This window comes from Nerophis lumbriciformis, linkage group LG02 (assembly GCF_033978685.3).
Source record: "Nerophis lumbriciformis linkage group LG02, RoL_Nlum_v2.1, whole genome shotgun sequence".
Taxonomy (NCBI): domain Eukaryota; kingdom Metazoa; phylum Chordata; class Actinopteri; order Syngnathiformes; family Syngnathidae; genus Nerophis; species Nerophis lumbriciformis.
In genome coordinates this window covers 6,360,001-6,377,500 of record NC_084549.2, presented here as the reverse complement: position 1 = coordinate 6,377,500, position 17,500 = coordinate 6,360,001, and the positions used below count along the sequence as shown (strand labels likewise).

At 42.3% G+C, this 17,500-nt stretch overlaps 1 protein-coding gene and 1 long non-coding RNA gene across 2 annotated transcripts in view; both read right to left on the bottom strand.

Annotated features, from left to right (window-relative positions):
• The window catches only part of LOC140679615 (uncharacterized), a 3,974-nt gene extending 2,119 nt beyond the window's left edge, over nt 1-1,855 (bottom strand). The window contains exons 1-2 of the long non-coding RNA XR_012051026.1: nt 716-1,855; nt 1-400 (exon numbers count right to left, since the gene is read on the bottom strand). The exon at nt 1-400 is cut by the window's left edge and continues 2,119 nt beyond it. This is a non-coding gene — a long non-coding RNA (uncharacterized lncRNA). The remainder of the gene's footprint in view (nt 401-715) is intronic.
• A 453-nt stretch (nt 1,856-2,308) lies between these two features.
• Nucleotides 2,309-17,500, bottom strand: part of sgms1a (sphingomyelin synthase 1a) — an 88,226-nt gene continuing 73,034 nt past the window's right edge. The window contains exons 5-6 of the mRNA XM_061934145.1: nt 17,222-17,388; nt 2,309-6,392 (exon numbers count right to left, since the gene is read on the bottom strand). Of these exons, the coding sequence (XP_061790129.1) occupies nt 6,216-6,392; nt 17,222-17,388 (344 nt within the window). The 3' untranslated portion in view covers nt 2,309-6,215. The remainder of the gene's footprint in view (nt 6,393-17,221; nt 17,389-17,500) is intronic.

The window sequence follows — 17,500 nt, the reverse complement described above, 5'->3', positions numbered from 1 at the left end:
TAAAAATTGCCTGGTCGATTTCTAACCCCGATTCCATGTTAGTACTGTGCATACAGAACAGTGTATATGTGGCTTTTACTGGCATTTTTACCACCTTTTCAGCATTCTCTTTACACACCGAAGCCTTGTCCTGCCTCTGTTGCTGCTTTACTATAGGATAGCAGCTTGGTGAAGTGAGTTTTGGGTTACACACTTCACCCCCTGCCCCACCTCTCTACCATTCTCTGACTAAATCTGATGGTGGGAAATTGCCTGGTCGATTTCAAAGCCTGATTCGTGTCGGTACTGTTCACACAGAACAGTGCAGACGTAGCTTTAAAAATTGCCTGGTCGATTGCTAACCCCGATTCCATGTTATACACTGTTCTGTATGCACAGTGCTATGTGGCTTTTACACCACCTTTTCAGCATTCTCTTACACACCAAAGCCTTGTCCTGCCTCTGTTGCTGCTTTACTGTAGGATAGGAGCCTGGTGAAGTGAGTTTTGGGTTACACATTTCACCTTCTGCCCCACCTCTCTACCATTCTCTGACTAAATCTGAAGGTGGGAAATTGCCTGGTCGATTTCAAAGCCTGATTCGTGTCAGTACTGTTCATACAGAACAGTGCAGACGTAGCTTTAAAAATTGCCTGGTCGATTGCTAACCCCGATTCCATGTTATACACTGTTCTGTATGAACAGTACTATGTGGCTTTTACTGGCATTTTTACTGCCTTTTCAGCATTCTCTTTACACACCGAAGCCTTGTCCTGCCTCTGTTGCTGCTTTACTGTAGGATAGGAGCCTGGTGAAGTGAGTTTTGAGTTACATATTTCACCCCCTGCCCCACCTCTCTACCATTCTCTGACTAAATCTGAAGGTGGAAAATTGTCTGGTTAATTTCAAAGCTTGATTTGTGTCAGTACTGTTCATACAGAACAGTGTAGAAGTAGCTTTAAAAATTGCCTGGTCGATTTCTAACCCCGATTCCATGTTAGTACTGTGCATACAGAACAGTGTATATGTGGCTTTTACTGGCATTTTTACCACCTTGTCAGCATTCTCTTACACACAGAAGCCTTGTCCTGCCTCTGTTACTGCTTTACTGTAGGATAGGAGCTTGGTGAAGTGAGTTTTGGGTTACGCATTTCACCCCCTGCCCCACCTCTCTACCATTCTCTGACTAAATCTGAAGGTGGAAAATTGCCTGGTCGATTTCAAACCCTGATTTGTAGATACTTTTCATACAGAACAGTGGAGAAGTAGCTTTAACAGGCAATTCTCCGCCTTTTACAAATTGTGGGACAGGAGCTGGGGAAACTGAGTCTTGCGGTACAAACTTCAAACCCCTGTCCTGTCTTTCCACTTTTCCCTGATCGAATCAGATGGTGGAAAATTGCCTGCTCGATTTCTAACCCCGATTCCATGTTATACACTGTTCTGTATGCACAGTGCTATGTGGCTTTTACACCGCCTTTTCAGCATTCTCTTACACACAGAAGCCTTGTCCGACCTCTGTTACTGCTTTACTGTAGGATAGGAGCCTGGTGAAGTGAGTTTTGGGTTACACATTTCACCCCCTGCCCCACCTCTCTATCGTTCTCTGACTAAATCTGAAGGTGGGAAATTGCCTGGTCGATTTCAAAGCCTGATTCGTGTCGGTACTGTTCATACAGAACAGTGCAGATGTAGCTTTAAAAATTGCCTGGTCGATTTCTAACCCCGATTCCATGTTAGTACTGTGCATACAGAACAGTGTATATGTGGCTTTTACTGGCATTTTTACCGCCTTTTCAGCATTCTCTTTACACACCGAAGCCTTGTCCTGCCTCTGTTGCTGCTTTACTGTAGGATAGGAGCTTGGTGAAGTGAGTTTTGGGAACACATTTCACCCCCTGCCCCACCTCTCTACTATTCTCTGACTAAATCTAAAGGTGGAAAATTGTCTGGTCAATTTCAAAGCCTGATTTGTGTCAGTACTGTTCACACAGAACAGTGCAGAAGTAGCTTTAAAAATTGCCTGGTCGATTTCTAACCCCAATCCCATGTTAGTACTGTGCATACAGAACAGTGTATATGTGGCTTTTACTGGCATTTTTACCGCCTTTTCAGCATTCTCTTTACACACCGAAGCCTTGTCCTGCCTCTGTTACTGCTTTACTGTAGGATAGGAGCCTGGTGAAGTGAGTTTTGGGTTACACATTTCACCCCCTGCCCCACCTCTCTATCGTTCTCTGACTAAATCTGAAGGTGGGAAATTGCCTGGTCGATTTCAAAGCCTGATTCGTGTCGGTACTGTTCATACAGAAGTGCAGAAAATTGCCTGGTCGATTGCTAACCCCAATTCCATGTTATACACTGTTCTGTATGAACAGTACTATGTGGCTTTTACTGGCATTTTTACCGCCTTTTCAGCATTCTCTTTACACACCGAAGCCTTGTCCTGCCTCTGTTGCTGCTTTACTGTAGGATAGGAGCCTGGTGAAGTGAGTTTTGGGTTACACATTTCACCCTCTTGCCCCACCTCTCTCCCATTCTCTGACTAAATCTAAAGGTGGAAAATTGTCTGGTCAATTTCAAAGCTTGATTTGTGTCAGTACTGTTCATACAGAACAGTGCAGAAGTAGCTTTAAAAATTGCCTGGTCGATTGCTAACCCCGATTCCATGTTATACACTGTTCTGTATGCACAGTGCTATGTGGCTTTTACACCGCCTTTTCAGCATTCTCTTACACACAGAAGCCTTGTCCTGCCTCTGTTACTGCTTTACTGTAGGATAGGAGCTTGGTGAAGTGAGTTTTGGGTTACACATTTCACCCCCCTGCCCCACCTCTCTACCATTCTCTGACTAAATCTAAAAGGTGGAAAATTGCCTGGTCGATTTCAAAGCCTGATTTGTGTCGGTACTGTTCATACAGAACAGTGGAGAACAGGCATTTTCCCGCCTTTTTTTAAGCAGTCTTTTAGACACAGAGACACCTTGTCCCGCCTCTGTTCCCACTCTGGAACGAGCTTTGAAGACAGAAAATAGCTTTGTTGAATTCAAACCTATACTACGTGCTGGTGCTGTTCATACAGAGCAGTGACAGAAAAATGATGGGGAAAAAAGACAGCTTTTACAATATGTGGGAAAGGAGCTGGGAAAATGTCCCGTCTTTCCACTTTTCCCTGACCGAATCTGATGGTGGAAAATTGCCTGGTCGATTTCTAACCCCATTTCCATGTTAGTACTGTGCATACAGAACAGTGTATATGTGGCTTCTACTGGCATTTTTACAGCCTTTTCAGCATTGTCTTACACACAGAAGCCTTGTCCTGCCTCTGTCACTGCTTAACTGTCGGATAGGAGCTTGGTGAAGTGAGTTTTGGGTTACAAACGTCAACCCACCCGTCCCACCTTTTCAGCATTAACTAATTACAGCCTAAGTTGGAAAAAAAAGAATTGTCTTGTCAATTTCCATCTACCATTTAGTGCCGGTGCCATTTCTACAGAACAGTGACATGAAAATGTTAGGAAAAGGTTAGCTTTCATAAACAGTGTAAAAAGGGCAAGAGCAGTGAGAAGTGAGTCTAGATTGACAAACTTTACATCCCGTCCTACTTTACACACAGACACCTTGTCCCGCCTCTGTTACTGCTTGGCTAGGACCATTCTGTGTTAGTGCCGTTCATACAGAACAATAACGGTGGGGGGGAAAAAAAGTGGGAAATTAGCTGGAGGAAGTGAGTCTCCTCCCGCCTCTGTTGCCACTCTGGAACGAGAGGCCTTGTTGAATTCTAACCACCGATCCGTGTTGGGGCTGTTCATACAGAACAGTGACATAGAAACATGGTAGAAAAAAAAAAATCTACCATTTGTGGGAAAGGAGTTTTGGGCGACAAACTCCACATCTCACTCCTGCCTTCCTAGCATTGCCTTACCACCTCAGAGGTGGAAAATGGCCTGGTCCATGTTTAACCCCTATTCCATGTTGGTGCAATTCATACAGAACAGCAAAATTCTGGACAAAACGGACAAAAAAAATGATTGTGCAGGCATTCTGACTCTTGTTACTGCTCAAAACAGGAGTTTGTGCCACGACACAAACAAAAGTAAGTCTTGGGTGACAAACTTCAAACTACTGTCTCCACCTTTTCCAGCATCCCTTTACACACAGAAGCCCTGTCCCGCCTCTGGTACTACCTTTAAAAAAAAGACGGACGATTTGTGCCGGGTTGATTGGTTTGTTTTTGATGTTCATACCCAGCTGCAGCAAAATAAAGGTGTTGATAAAGGTGCTTGAGCCTTGCCAGAGATGTGACAAAGTCCTGTGTGTAAGGGGTATTTTGCAAAGGCAAGAAAGGGTTGTGAAGTTTTAACACTTACTTCTTCCGCCCTGTTGTGTTTGAAGCAATAGTCGCAAACAGCGACGACAACACCGGATCTACTGCAGTAATTTTGCCGGATTTCTGTGTGAAAGGGGCTTTGAGTAAGAGTCTTTTTTTGCTCCGCATTTGGAGGACAGTGAAATCTCCAAATTTAAATCTTATGAAGCACATTCAGAAGCTTTGCCTCGAGAGGCCTTGTTGAATTCTAACCACCGATCCGTGTTGGGGCTGTTCATACAGAACAGTGACACAGAAACATGGTAGAAAAAAAAAAATCTACCATTTGTGGGAAAGGAGTTTTGGGCGACAAACTCCACATCTCCCTCCTGCCTTCCTAGCATTGCCTTACCACCTTAGAGGTGGAAAATGGCCTGGTCCATGTTTAACCCCTATTCCGTGTTGGTGCAATTCATACAGAACAGCAAAATTCTGGACAGAACGGACAAAAAAAAAAGATTGTCCTGGCATTCTGACTCCTGTTACTGCTCAAAACAGCAGTTTGTGCCACGACACAGACAAAAGTAAGTCTTGGGTGACAAACTTCAAACTACTGTCTCCACCTTTTCCAGCATCCCTTTACACACAGAAGCCCTGTCCCGCCTCTGGTACTACCTCTAAAAAAAGACGGTTGATTGGTTTGTTTTTGATGTTCATACCCAGCTGCAGCAAAATAAAGGTGTTGATGAAGGTGCTTGAGCCTTGACAGAGATGGGACAAAGTCCTGTGTGTAAGGGTATTTTGCAAAGGGTTGTGAAGTTTTAACACTTACTTCTTCCGCCCTGTTGTGTTTGAAGCAATAGTCGCAAACAGCGACGACAACACCGGATCTACTGCAGTAATTTTGCCGGATTTCTGTGTGAAAGGGGCTTTGAGTAAGAGTCTTTTTTTGCTCCGCATTTGGAGGACAGTGAAATCTCCAAATTTAAATCCTATGAAGCACATTCAGAAGCTTTGCCTCAAGCTCCTGTTTGACTTTCTGTGGCACTAATACAACTTTTAACATCATCCCTTTACCGCAAACCCTTCAGTCGACAGCCCGGAACCCGGGAGTGATGGCTGGTGTTGCTTCAAGACTCGTCTAGACGAAGGAAATGACGACGGACATTTTGAAGGTACAATTAACAGTCATAGTTCCTCACTCAGCGAGCGCACGAGGACGTTAGAAAGCATTCATAAATACATACCGGAGACACGTTTCCATTTTGGAAAGACCAACCCTGCGCTAAGGCTGGCGGGGTTTTTTTCTTCTTTTTTTTTTTTCTTACATTCAAGGGGACAAAAACCGTCAGAAGGAAGCGAGACAAAGTGTTTTTTTTTTTTTTTACAATCAAGCTAAGAAAGGCACTGAGATATTTCCTTACATTAAGATATTTGAAAAAGGTAAAAATCTAAAAAAAAAAAAAATATTTTGGTGGACATCATTAGTTGTTTTTGTCGAAAAATAAACATACTTTGAAAAAATAGTATTTGCACCGTCGACTTTTTTTTTTTTTTTTTTTTTTTTTTACAAAACAAATTGCTTTCATTTAAAAAAAAAAAAATGCATTTGGCATTTTGGACTTGGAGGGGCGGGGCTTGAGCATTTTGTGCTGAAAACGTTTTTTTGAAATACTTGGAAAAGCAGCGAGTATTAAGAAATAAAAAAAGATTAGTGCTGTGTGTTGTCATAAACCACCTGGAGAGTAAGAGGACGGACGCACAAACGCACAAAAAAAAAAAGGAAAAAGGAGAACGGGGGCGAGGGTCACAGTTTTTCCCCGTTTCGGAGCGGGATCACCTGCTTTTTAGAGGGCGGAGCGCTACATCAAACAGTGCCTTCTTCCACTTTTGGAGTTCACAGTCTTGGCCTGCCGCCGTGACCCAGCGTCACTGGACGTCCAGCCGGCTGTAGGCCACGCCCCGGTTCCAATGCACGCTCCGCACCCACAGCGGGAGCTGGTAGGTGCAAGGCACCGTGCCGCTGACGCTCTCCTCCAGGTACTGGAAGGGCCGGTACCACCACACCCGCGAGAAGGGGTTGCTCTGCGACGACTCTTTCAGTGACTGCAGGACACATGGGAGCAGTTAGCGTGCGACACAACAGGACATGTCAGGTCTGGTGACTTCAAATTGACGGGGGAACCTCCGAAGTTGAAAACAAATGCGTTTTGGAAGTTGTGAGATCAGATTCTGAACCGATTAAAATACAAACAATCCCTTGGAGCAGAGCTGGGCATATATTTCATACTTGCCAACCTTGAGACCTCCAATTTCGGGTGGTGGGGGGCGTGGTTAAGAGGGGAGGAGTATATTTACAGCTAGAATTCACCAAGTCAAGTATTTCATATATATATATATATATATATATATATATATATATATATATATATATATATATATATATATACATTAGAGATGCGCGGATAGGCAATTATTTCATCCGCAACCGCATCAGAAAGTCGTCAACCAGCCGCCATCCACCCGATGTAACATTTGATCAGAACCGCACCCGCCCGCACCCGCCCGTTGTTACATATCTAATATAGACGATGCAAGGCATTAGTGAGGTTATAAAGCTTTTGCCTGTTAAAGAAAGGAGACTGATCCAATGCAGCACAGACATTCGCGTGCCACGCTGTCACGACCCAGACGCACACCAGTGCGCAATCATATGGGAGCCGCGCTGAGCGCACCTCCAAGCGCGTCTCGCTGCCGGCGACGGCCGGGTATGGGCCCGACGCTCCAGCGCCATCCATTTTCAGGGCTAGTTGATTCGGCAGGTGGGTTGTTACACACTCCTTAGCGGGTTCCGACTTCCATGGCCACCGTCCTGCTGTCTATATCAACCAGGGTGAGCGCACTGCGCGCGGAGTGACCCCTGTTACGCGCCCCCGGCAAAAGGGGTGGCGGGCAGGTAAGCTGCGCGGGCGGAGCGCGCGGAGTGACCCCTGTTACGAGCCCCCGGCCACGGGGGTGGCGGGCAGGTAAGCTGCTTACCTGCTGCGCGTGACGCCGGCCGCGGCGAAGGCGGACGAGGCGGGGTGTCGGTGCGGTGGGCGCGGTGGTGACCCTGGACGTGCGTCGGGCCCTTCTCGCGGATCGCCTCAGCTACGGCTCCCGGTGGGGCCCTCTCGGGGGAAGGGGCCTCGGTCCCGGACCCCGGCGAGGCGTCCCTTCTCCACTCAGTAAAAGTGTCCATCTCTTTTTTTTTTTTCTTCTGTTGTGGCATATGCAGCAGGTGCCTGCTCGTTTTTCGTATGTGGGTAACAACATTTAACTATGTATATATATTTCCCAATTGGTTTAACTGCCACCCGCCTGAATCTATTTAAAATCTAATTTTTTTTTATTTCAACCGCCCGACCCGACCCGACCCGACCCGCGGATAAAATCTAATTTTTTTTAATTTCATCCGCCCGATCCGCGGATAATCCGCGGACTCCGCGGTTGTGCCCGCAAACCGCGCATCTCTAATATACATACATACAAGAAATACTTGACTTTCAGTGAATTATAGCTATAAATATATATTTCTTTTATTATATATATATATATATAAGAAATACTTGAATTTCAGTGTTCATTTATTTACACATATACACACACATAACACTCATCTACTCATTGTTGAGTTAAGGGTTGAATTGTCCATCCTTGTTCTATTCTCTGTCACTATTTTTCTAAGCATGCTGAACACCCTCTCTGATGATGCATTTCTGTGTGGCACGCACAAAAGTGCTTTCATCAAATGCACTAGATGGCAGTATTGTCCTGTTTAAGAGTGTCACAACATTGCTGTTTACGGCAGACGAACTGCTTTACGGTAGACGAAAACGTGACTGCTGTTGTTGTGTGTTGTTGCCGCGCTAGGGAGGACGTTAATGAAACTGCCTAACAATAAACCCACATAAGAAACCAAGAACTCGCCCTCGATCATTCTACAGTTATAATGTGATTGGGCAGGTACGCTGTTTATATTGTGGGAAAGCGGACTCAGGTCCGCATGGACCTGAGTCCGCCTGAATTTCGGGAGATTTTCGGGAGAAAATTTGTCCCGGGAGGTTTTCGGGAGAGGCGCTGAATTTCGGGAGTCTCCCGGAAAATCCGGGAGGGTTGGCAAGTATGATATATTTTGACCCGGGGGCCACATTGAGAGAAAAAAATGTGTCTGGGGGGCCAATGTGTATGTGTGTATAAATTATATACACACATTTAACGTAGTTTTCGGACTATAAGGCGCACTTAAATTCCTTTCATTTTGTCAAAACTCGACAGTGCGTCTTATAACCCGGTGTGCCTAATGACCGGAATCATTTTGGTTGTGCTTACCGACCTCGAAGCAATTTTATTTGGTATATGGTGAAATGATAAGTGTGACACACACACACACACAAGTGAATGCAAGGCAACAGCCATACAGATCACACTGAGGGTGGCCATATAAACAACTGTAACACTGTTACAAATATACGCCACACTGTGAACCCACACCAAACAAGAATGACAAACACATTTCGGGAGAACATCCGCACCGTAACAGAACATAAACAAAACAGAACAAATACCCAGAACCCCTTGCAGCACTAACTCTTCCGGGACGCTACAATATACACCCCCCGATATCCCGCCCCCCACTCCAACCCCGCCCACCTCAACCTCCTCATGCTCTCTCAGGGAGAGCATGTCCCAAATTCCAAGCTGCTGTTTTGAGGCATTTAAAAAAAAAAAAAAATGCACTTTGTGACTTCAATAATAAATATGGCAGCGCCATGTTGGCATTTTTTTCAATAACTTGAGTTGATTTATTTTGGGAAACCTTGTTACATTGTTTAATGCATCCAGCGGGGCATCACAACAAAATTAGGCATAATAATGTGTTCATTCCACGACTGTATATATCGGTATCGGTTGATATCGGAATCGGAAATTAAGAGTTTGACAATATCGGAATATCGGATATAGGCAAAAAAGCCATTATCGGACATCTCTAATTGAAATACTTTATATAGTTCAAGACTTACGGTCATTTAAAAACAGCACTGCACATCGTAATGGCAACTACAGTTTTGATGTTAAAGGTGTAAAAAAAATTGTGTGAAATGTTGAAAATCGTAATAGGCCGTATTTTACCAAGGTCTGCATACCTGCCAACTTTTGAAATCAGAAAAACCTAGTAGCCAGGGTCCAGGACAAAGTCCTGGTGGGGGGTTCATTCGCCCCCCGACGCAAAATGATTATTAGCATTCAGACAGGTTAAAATGTTGCTAAAACCATCACTTTTCTATCAGTCACAGTGACTTTTCAAAACAAAATTATTACAACAACTTGAAAGAATAAGATTTTTGAGAGTATTTGGTTCAAACTACACAATATAAATAAGACATGTCATTATTGATATTGCAGACATTATTGTAACAAGAAACTTCAGGTCGAAATTTTGGTTTATGAAAGAAATATAAAGAAATATAAATATAAAACTTCATGACGACATGAAGTATATCAAATAAAAAGATATACTGTACACAGAAATTATTTTTGATTTGATTTATTGTTTATGTAATAAAAGATTTACTTAAAATTTTATGTTTTGTGAGTTTTGTTATGCTACGAACTGTACTTACCGGCGATGTAAACCGAAGGAGACATTTCCGTAATGAAAGCTGCAACACCCTTTTTAGATCCCATCATCACTGCAGCATTATCAGCAGCAAAGCAAACCAAATTCTGCCAAGGAATTTCGTTTGAGTCTTCTTCCGCGAGTATTTTGTAAATGTTTTCGCCTGTGGAAGCCGTATTGCATTCCCTCAAAGACAGAAGTACTGACAATACTTTTCCAATGACGTCATCGACATATCGAACACAAATGGGGTACAGTTTTACATCGTCATAATCGGTCGACATGTTAAATGGTTCCGTCTTCATGACATCGGCGATACTTTTTGAGGATTCTGTTCCAAGACACTGAATAATGTTTGATGTTTTGGTTCGACCACATCCATATTTTTGGGCGATTTTCGAGTCGGGAAACATTTTCTGAAATAACTGTCCCATGTGATCAGCCAGTGCGATTGGAAGTCCATGCTCAATTATTGCCTCCGTAAATAAAACTTCGGCATTTATCACATCCAAAGAATTTGTTTGGGCGACGAAAAACGTTGAAAGTTTTCCACTTGTATCGCTAGCAACGGCATTAGACTTGTGTTTTTTTGTCCCAACGTGGTCTTTTACATCGCTAATTCCTCCGTGTCCGATCGAAAAATCTTGTCTGCACAAGGTGCAATTCGCGTAGTTTTCACCCTTTTTGGAACGGATAATTATTCCCGGATAGGCTTTTGAATATTCTTCACGGAATGACTGCAGTTTTCTTTTCGGTTTAAGACTCGTTTGCGATTTTTCTCCGGCTGATTCCATGATCGTTCGCTCGTTTGGAAACAATGGCAACTGGTGCCTCGTGCTTGGCAGCGGTGCTATAAATAGCCTCGCGCATGGCATTCGGAATGGCTCGATAGGAAGTTATGGGAAGCAGTGTCGATTGTCATTGTTGTTACGCGATTTCGTGAATAAAACTTAAAAAACAATTTTTTTTAATTAATGAAAAACCGTATTTTTTATCACTGCAACCGTAACCCGGAATAGGTTGATGAAAACCGTACTAATTGCGGGAAAACCGGAGTAGTTGGCAGGTATGGGTCTGCCTTAGAGAGTCAGCTGTCACACCTTGATGGTGATATTAATGCAACATTTCAACATGTAGCACTACTGCTACATGTTAGTGTTTTACTTAAATATGGATCTGTTTCGCACATAGCTTCTAAAATGTGTAGCTCATACTCATAATCTGGCTACAAAATAAAAATTCCTGGATCATAATTTTTCCCAAAGTAATCGTTGTTGGCTCTCACAAAGTCTGCCTGATTAGCACTGTTGTTGATGGGGAAGGGATCTGCGGTTCCCATCTCTACCTATCGGATCACGTAACTGACTTGCTCGTTATCGCTCAAAAATGAGTCAGAAATCTCTTGAGATTTATACTACTTTGATCATATCTACAGGCAAGTGATTTGACCACAATGGAAAAGACTGAAAAAAATTCCGGGGGTGTGGGGGACGAAGGCCCCCAGCCAGGTCCAGGCCCCCCGAAGCTCCTGGTTTTTCACCAATGCTAAAATTAACAAAGACAGCACCATTTGAAGAAAATATTTTAGTGTTTAAAGACATGAAAACATCATTAATAGAACATACATAACCCAATGATCCTAATGAATCACTGTATATGGTTCAGTCCCAACAGTATTTAGTCACTAATATTTACATCTTGTGTTCATTTCACATCTACAGGTGTCACATTGATTATTATTATCTACAGTTTATTTACAGTATTACCACATTACTTCATTAGCTTTCTCGGAGAGCCCTAACATGAGCTTTCCTTGCAAATTTCTGAGCAGCCTGCATTTTCCTTTTGGTCTCTGCTTTTGTAGCTTCTTACACAATATGGGTCATTCTCAAAATTTGCATAGGTTTTGGTAATAAGCAGATTGCTCTAAAATAAAATTTCCTTTCATATTTGAAATCATTCTATCATTACTATTAGTCAGATATTGTATATACAGGTAAAAGCCAGTAAATTAGAATATTTTGAAAAACTTGATTTATTTCAGTAATTGCATTCAAAAGGTGTAACTTGTACATTATATTTATTCATTGCACACAGACTGATGCATTCAAATGTTTATTTCATTTAATTTTGATGATTTGAAGTGGCAACAAATGAAAATCCAAAATTCCGTGTGTCACAAAATTAGAATATTACTTAAGGCTAATACAAAAAAGGGATTTTTAGAAATGTTGGCCAACTGAAAAGTATGAAAATGAAAAATATGAGCATGTACAATACTCAATACTTGGTTGGAGCTCCTTTTGCCTCAATTACTGCGTTAATGCGGCGTGGCATGGAGTCGATGAGTTTCTGGCACTGCTCAGGTGTTATGAGAGCCCAGGTTGCTCTGATAGTGGCCTTCAACTCTTCTGCGTTTTTGGGTCTGGCATTCTGCATCTTCCTTTTCACAATACCCCACAGATTTTCTATGGGGCTAAGGTCAGGGGAGTTGGCGGGCCAATTTAGAACAGAAATACCATAGTCCGTAAACCAGGCACGGTTAGATTTTGTGCTGTGTGCAGGCGCCAAGTCCTGTTGGAACTTGAAATCTCCATCTCCATAGAGCAGGTCAGCAGCAGGAAGCATGAAGTGCTCTAAAACTTGCTGGTAGACGGCTGCGTTGACCCTGGATCTCAGGAAACAGAGTGGACCGACACCAGCAGATGACATGGCACCCCAAACCATCACTGATGGTGGAAACTTTACACTAGACTTCAGGCAACGTGGATCCTGTGCCTCTCCTGTCTTCCTCCAGACTCTGGGACCTCGATTTCCAAAGGAAATGCAAAATTTGCATGGTTGGGTGATGGTTTGGGGTGCCATGTCATCTGCTGGTGTCGGTCCACTCTGTTTCCTGAGATCCAGGGTCAACGCAGCCGTCTACCAGCAAGTTTTAGAGCACTTCATGCTTCCTGCTGCTGACTTGCTCTATGGAGATGGAGATTTCAAGTTCCAACAGGACTTGGCGCCTGCACACAGCGCAAAATCTACCCGTGCCTGGTTTACGGACCATGGTATTTCTGTTCTAAATTGGCCCGCCAACTCCCCTGACCTTAGCCCCATAGAAAATCTGTGGGGTATTGTGAAAAGGAAGATGCAGAATGCCAGACCCAAAAACGCAGAAGAGTTGAAGGCCACTATCAGAGCAACCTGGGCTCTCATAACACCTGAGCAGTGCCAGAAACTCATCGACTCCATGCCACGCCTCATTAACGCAGTAATTGAGGCAAAAGGAGCTCCAACCAAGTATTGAGTATTGTACATGCTCATATTTTTCATTTTCATACTTTTCAGTTGGCCAACATTTCTAAAAATCCCTTTTTTGTATTAGCCTTAAGTAATATTCTAATTTTGTGACACATGGAATTTTGGATTTTCATTTGTTGCCACTTCAAATCATCAAAATTAAATGAAATAAACATTTGAATGCATCAGTCTGTGTGCAATGAATAAATATAATGTACAAGTTACACCTTTTGAATGCAATTACTGAAATAAATCAAGTTTTTCAAAATATTCTAATTTACTGGCTTTTACCTGTATATGGGGTAAAAAAAAATGATCAGTGGTGTAACAGGTTTGCCAAGATTTATTATTATACAAAATATATTTTAAAGTTAAGACTATTACATGATATATGCTATCAGAAAGTAGCATTAATTGTAAAATACATAACCACTAATAACAATTCACAGTTTTAATGTATATGCCTAATTGCCTACAAGTTTAGTTATAAATATAACAAAATACTAAATGTAAACATTTCATTCTTTTTGCCAAAATAGGATATAAATTTATGAAAATAATTAAACATTTTTAGTATTGTTTACTCATATTTGAAAATAGGAAATAAGAATAATGTGAGGACACTGACATATTGCATGAAACAAGTGTGAAAATATTTACCTTCAAGATTGTTACACCACTGACAATATTGTTTCAAGAGACTACATAAGAACTTAATATTACAAAATATTATTATATGCAAATTTATTTCAAATAAATTGTTAACTGGAATCAATAATGCGACTCTTTGAATTTCTGTAATTCCATAATATATTTTCACATGGCTTTTTATTTTTAGAAAAACCCATTTATATTTCGCAAAGCAATAATTGCTTAATATTTAAAACAAACAGCAAATATTTTTTAGCTTACCTCATTATTAACAACTCTGTCTGCAACTGAAGTGGGTTGTTTGGGTGGATCTTTCCTCTCCATGTCTACGGCAGTTGTCGACGTAAACAAAGGATGAAGTCCGTAATGTTTGCTCACTTTCGGTTGACATCCAAAAGTACCAGCTAGTGAAAAGTTTGTTTTCCTTGCTTCAAGTTGTTTCATATGTTTTTGGCGTTTCGCATGTACTTCCAAAGCCTTGAAACCTCGTGATCCATAGTCAATATTATCATGACACCACGTGCACAAAACCTTTCCGGGACGATCGATTTTCCGAATAAAATCACCGAACAAAGTCGTAACTTCCTTCTTCTCAACAGTATCAGTGATTTCCCTTTCCATCCAGTCCCATTGAAACTTATTTTTGACATGTTTATCAATTTCTCTTACTCGTAAATCGTCCTTTCTCTAGAGAACCGACATCGTTTACATATGGAAAATGGCGGTAATAACCATTATGAATGATGACATTATTAACGTCATCATTCATAACAGATGTCCTGATTGGTCACAAGGAACATATCGACCAATCAACTACGGCGTAATATAAACTACGTCTCGAAATCTTGATTTAGGGTCGGAAAAAAAAACGGAAAAATGGGAGATAATTTTTTTTTTTTCCCGAGATTAAAAAAGATGGAATTCCGACTTTAGACGGAAAAATCACATGCCTGTATCTATTTACTTGTAAACTTTGAATAAGTCTTTTGGTGTTAAAAATGATATATACCGCATTTTTCGGAGTATAAGTCGCTCCGGAGTATAAGTCGCACCGGCCAAAAATACATAATAAAGAAGGAAAAAATCATATATACTGTAAGTCGCACTGGAGTATAAGTCGCATTTTTTGGGGAAATGTATTTGATAAAAGCCAACACCAAGAATAGACATTTGAAAGGCAATTTAAAATAAATAAAGAATAGTGAACAACAGGCTGAATAAGTGTACGTTATATGAGGCATAAATAACCAACTGGTATGTTAACGTAACATATTATGGTAAGAGTCATTCAAATAACTATAACATATAGAACATGCTATACGTTTACCAAACAATCTGTCACTCCTAATCGCTAAATCCCATGAAATCTTATACGTCTAGTCCAGGGGTCGGCAACCCGCGGCTCCGGAGCCGCATGCGGCTCTTTGATCACTCTGATGCGGCTCAGCAGCTTACTTGCTGAACCCCCCAATTTTCCCGTGAGACTTCCGGATTTCAGTGCCTCTCTCAGAAAACACCCGGGAATAATATTCACCGATTTTCACCCTTACAGCTATAATGAGGGCGCACCATGATGTTACAACATTTGGCGCCCTCTACAATCTGTATTCACAGCGTGACAGTCCAACACTTGTTATTCAATATACATTTTCTGCTTGCACACGTACGTGACAGCAAGGCATACTTTGTCAACAGCCACACAGGTTACACTGACGGTGACCATATAAAACAACTTTAACACTCTTACTAATAATGCGCCACACTTTGAACCAAAACCAAACAAGAATGACAAACACATTTCGGGAGAACATCTGCTCCTTAACACAACATAAACACAACAGAACAAACACCCAGAATCCCATGCAGCCCTGACTCTTCCGGTCTACATTATACACCCCTGCTACCACCAAACCCCGCCCCCACACCAACCCTGCTCCCTCACACATCAACCCCCCCTCTGTGCGTCGGTTGAGGTGGGCGGGGTTTGGTAGGGGGGGTGTATAATGTAGCCCGGAAGAGTTAGGGCTGCATGGGATTCTGGGTATTTGTCCTGTTGTGTTTATGTTGTGTTACGGTGCAGATGTTCTCCCGAAGTATGTTTGTCATTCTTGTTTGGTGTGGGTTCACAGTGTGGCGCATTATTAGTAAGAGTGTTATAGTTTTTTTTATACCGCCACCGTCAGTGTAACCTGTGTGGTTGTTGAACAAGTATGCCTTGCTGTCAGCTACGTGAGCAAGCGGAAACACCATACAACGTGTGGCTGATCAGGCACGCTGGTTGTAGTGGGTGCTATCAACTGTACCATCACGGCACGCATGACGCTGACAAGCGCCATTCATTTAAAGCCCGCGTGCCGCACCAGCTTTCAAATTCCATATAAAGGTGTGGGCAGCGTGTCTGAGATCCCTGGTTTATACATAGCACAAAGCAAAAAAAATAATTTGTATGCAGAGTTATTTCATTTAAAATTTCAAAAAAAATTTGCGGCTCCCATTGTTTTCTATAATTTGTGAAACTGGTCAAAATGACTCTTTGACTGGTAAAGGTTGCCGACCCCTGGTCTAGTCTCTTACGTGAATGAGATAAATAATACTATTTGATATTTTACGCTAATGTGTTAATAATTTCACACATAAGTCGCTCCTGAGTATAAGTCGCACCCCCGGCCAAACTATGAAAAAAACTGCGACTTATAGTCCGAAAAAAAACGGTATATGTTAATGGCAATAATATAGAGGCAACTTTGTTTTTTCATGTAGCAACATGTTGCACCTGTTTGAGAACATTCATCAACTGTATTGCAGATGTATATATTTATAGTGGGTATCGCTCTCCTGACTCAATTATCATAGTGTGCGGTTCTATGGTTATCATCACGCTTTCACTTGTGGCATTCCATTCCGTTTAAGGCGGTCTGTCATAAAATTTTTAGCATTCAATCAGACATTATTGTGAGGTTTTGTATTAGTATTAGGGACGGCATGGCGAAGTTGGGAGAGTCTGAGGGTTACTGGTTCAATCCCCACCTTCTACCATCCTAGTCACGTCCGTTGTGTCCTTGAGCAAGACACTTCACCCTTGCTCCTGATGGGTCCTGGTTAGCGCCTTGCATCCCACCATCAGTGTGTGAATGTGTGTGTGGATGTGGAAATAGTGTCAAAGCGCTTTGAGTTCCTTAAAAAGAAAGGTAGAAAAGCGCTATACAAGTATAACCCATTTACCATAGTGTTCCTAAAAATAGATATACCGGCCCCAGATACATTTTTTTCCTCCAAATTTGGCCACTCGAGCCAAAATAATTTGCAATATTTATAAATAAAGAGCCGTTGCACCCACCTGCTGGTTGGCCATGGTGTGGTACCACCAGAAGAGGCGTGTGGTGATGAAGTACGCCACCACCACATCCACAGTGTAGTGGTCGTGGGCCAGGAGGATGCAGAAAACTCCCACGGCGCTGAGGGTCCAGCAGAACCAGTGGAACCACCAGAACCGTCTGGGGGAATCTGCCAAATGCAACAAAAACATAAAAAGGGGGTAATTGGAAACAAGTACAGAGAAGGAAAAAAAATATTGTTCTCCCTATTGCCGCTAGAGGTCCCTGTTGCATCATCTTGG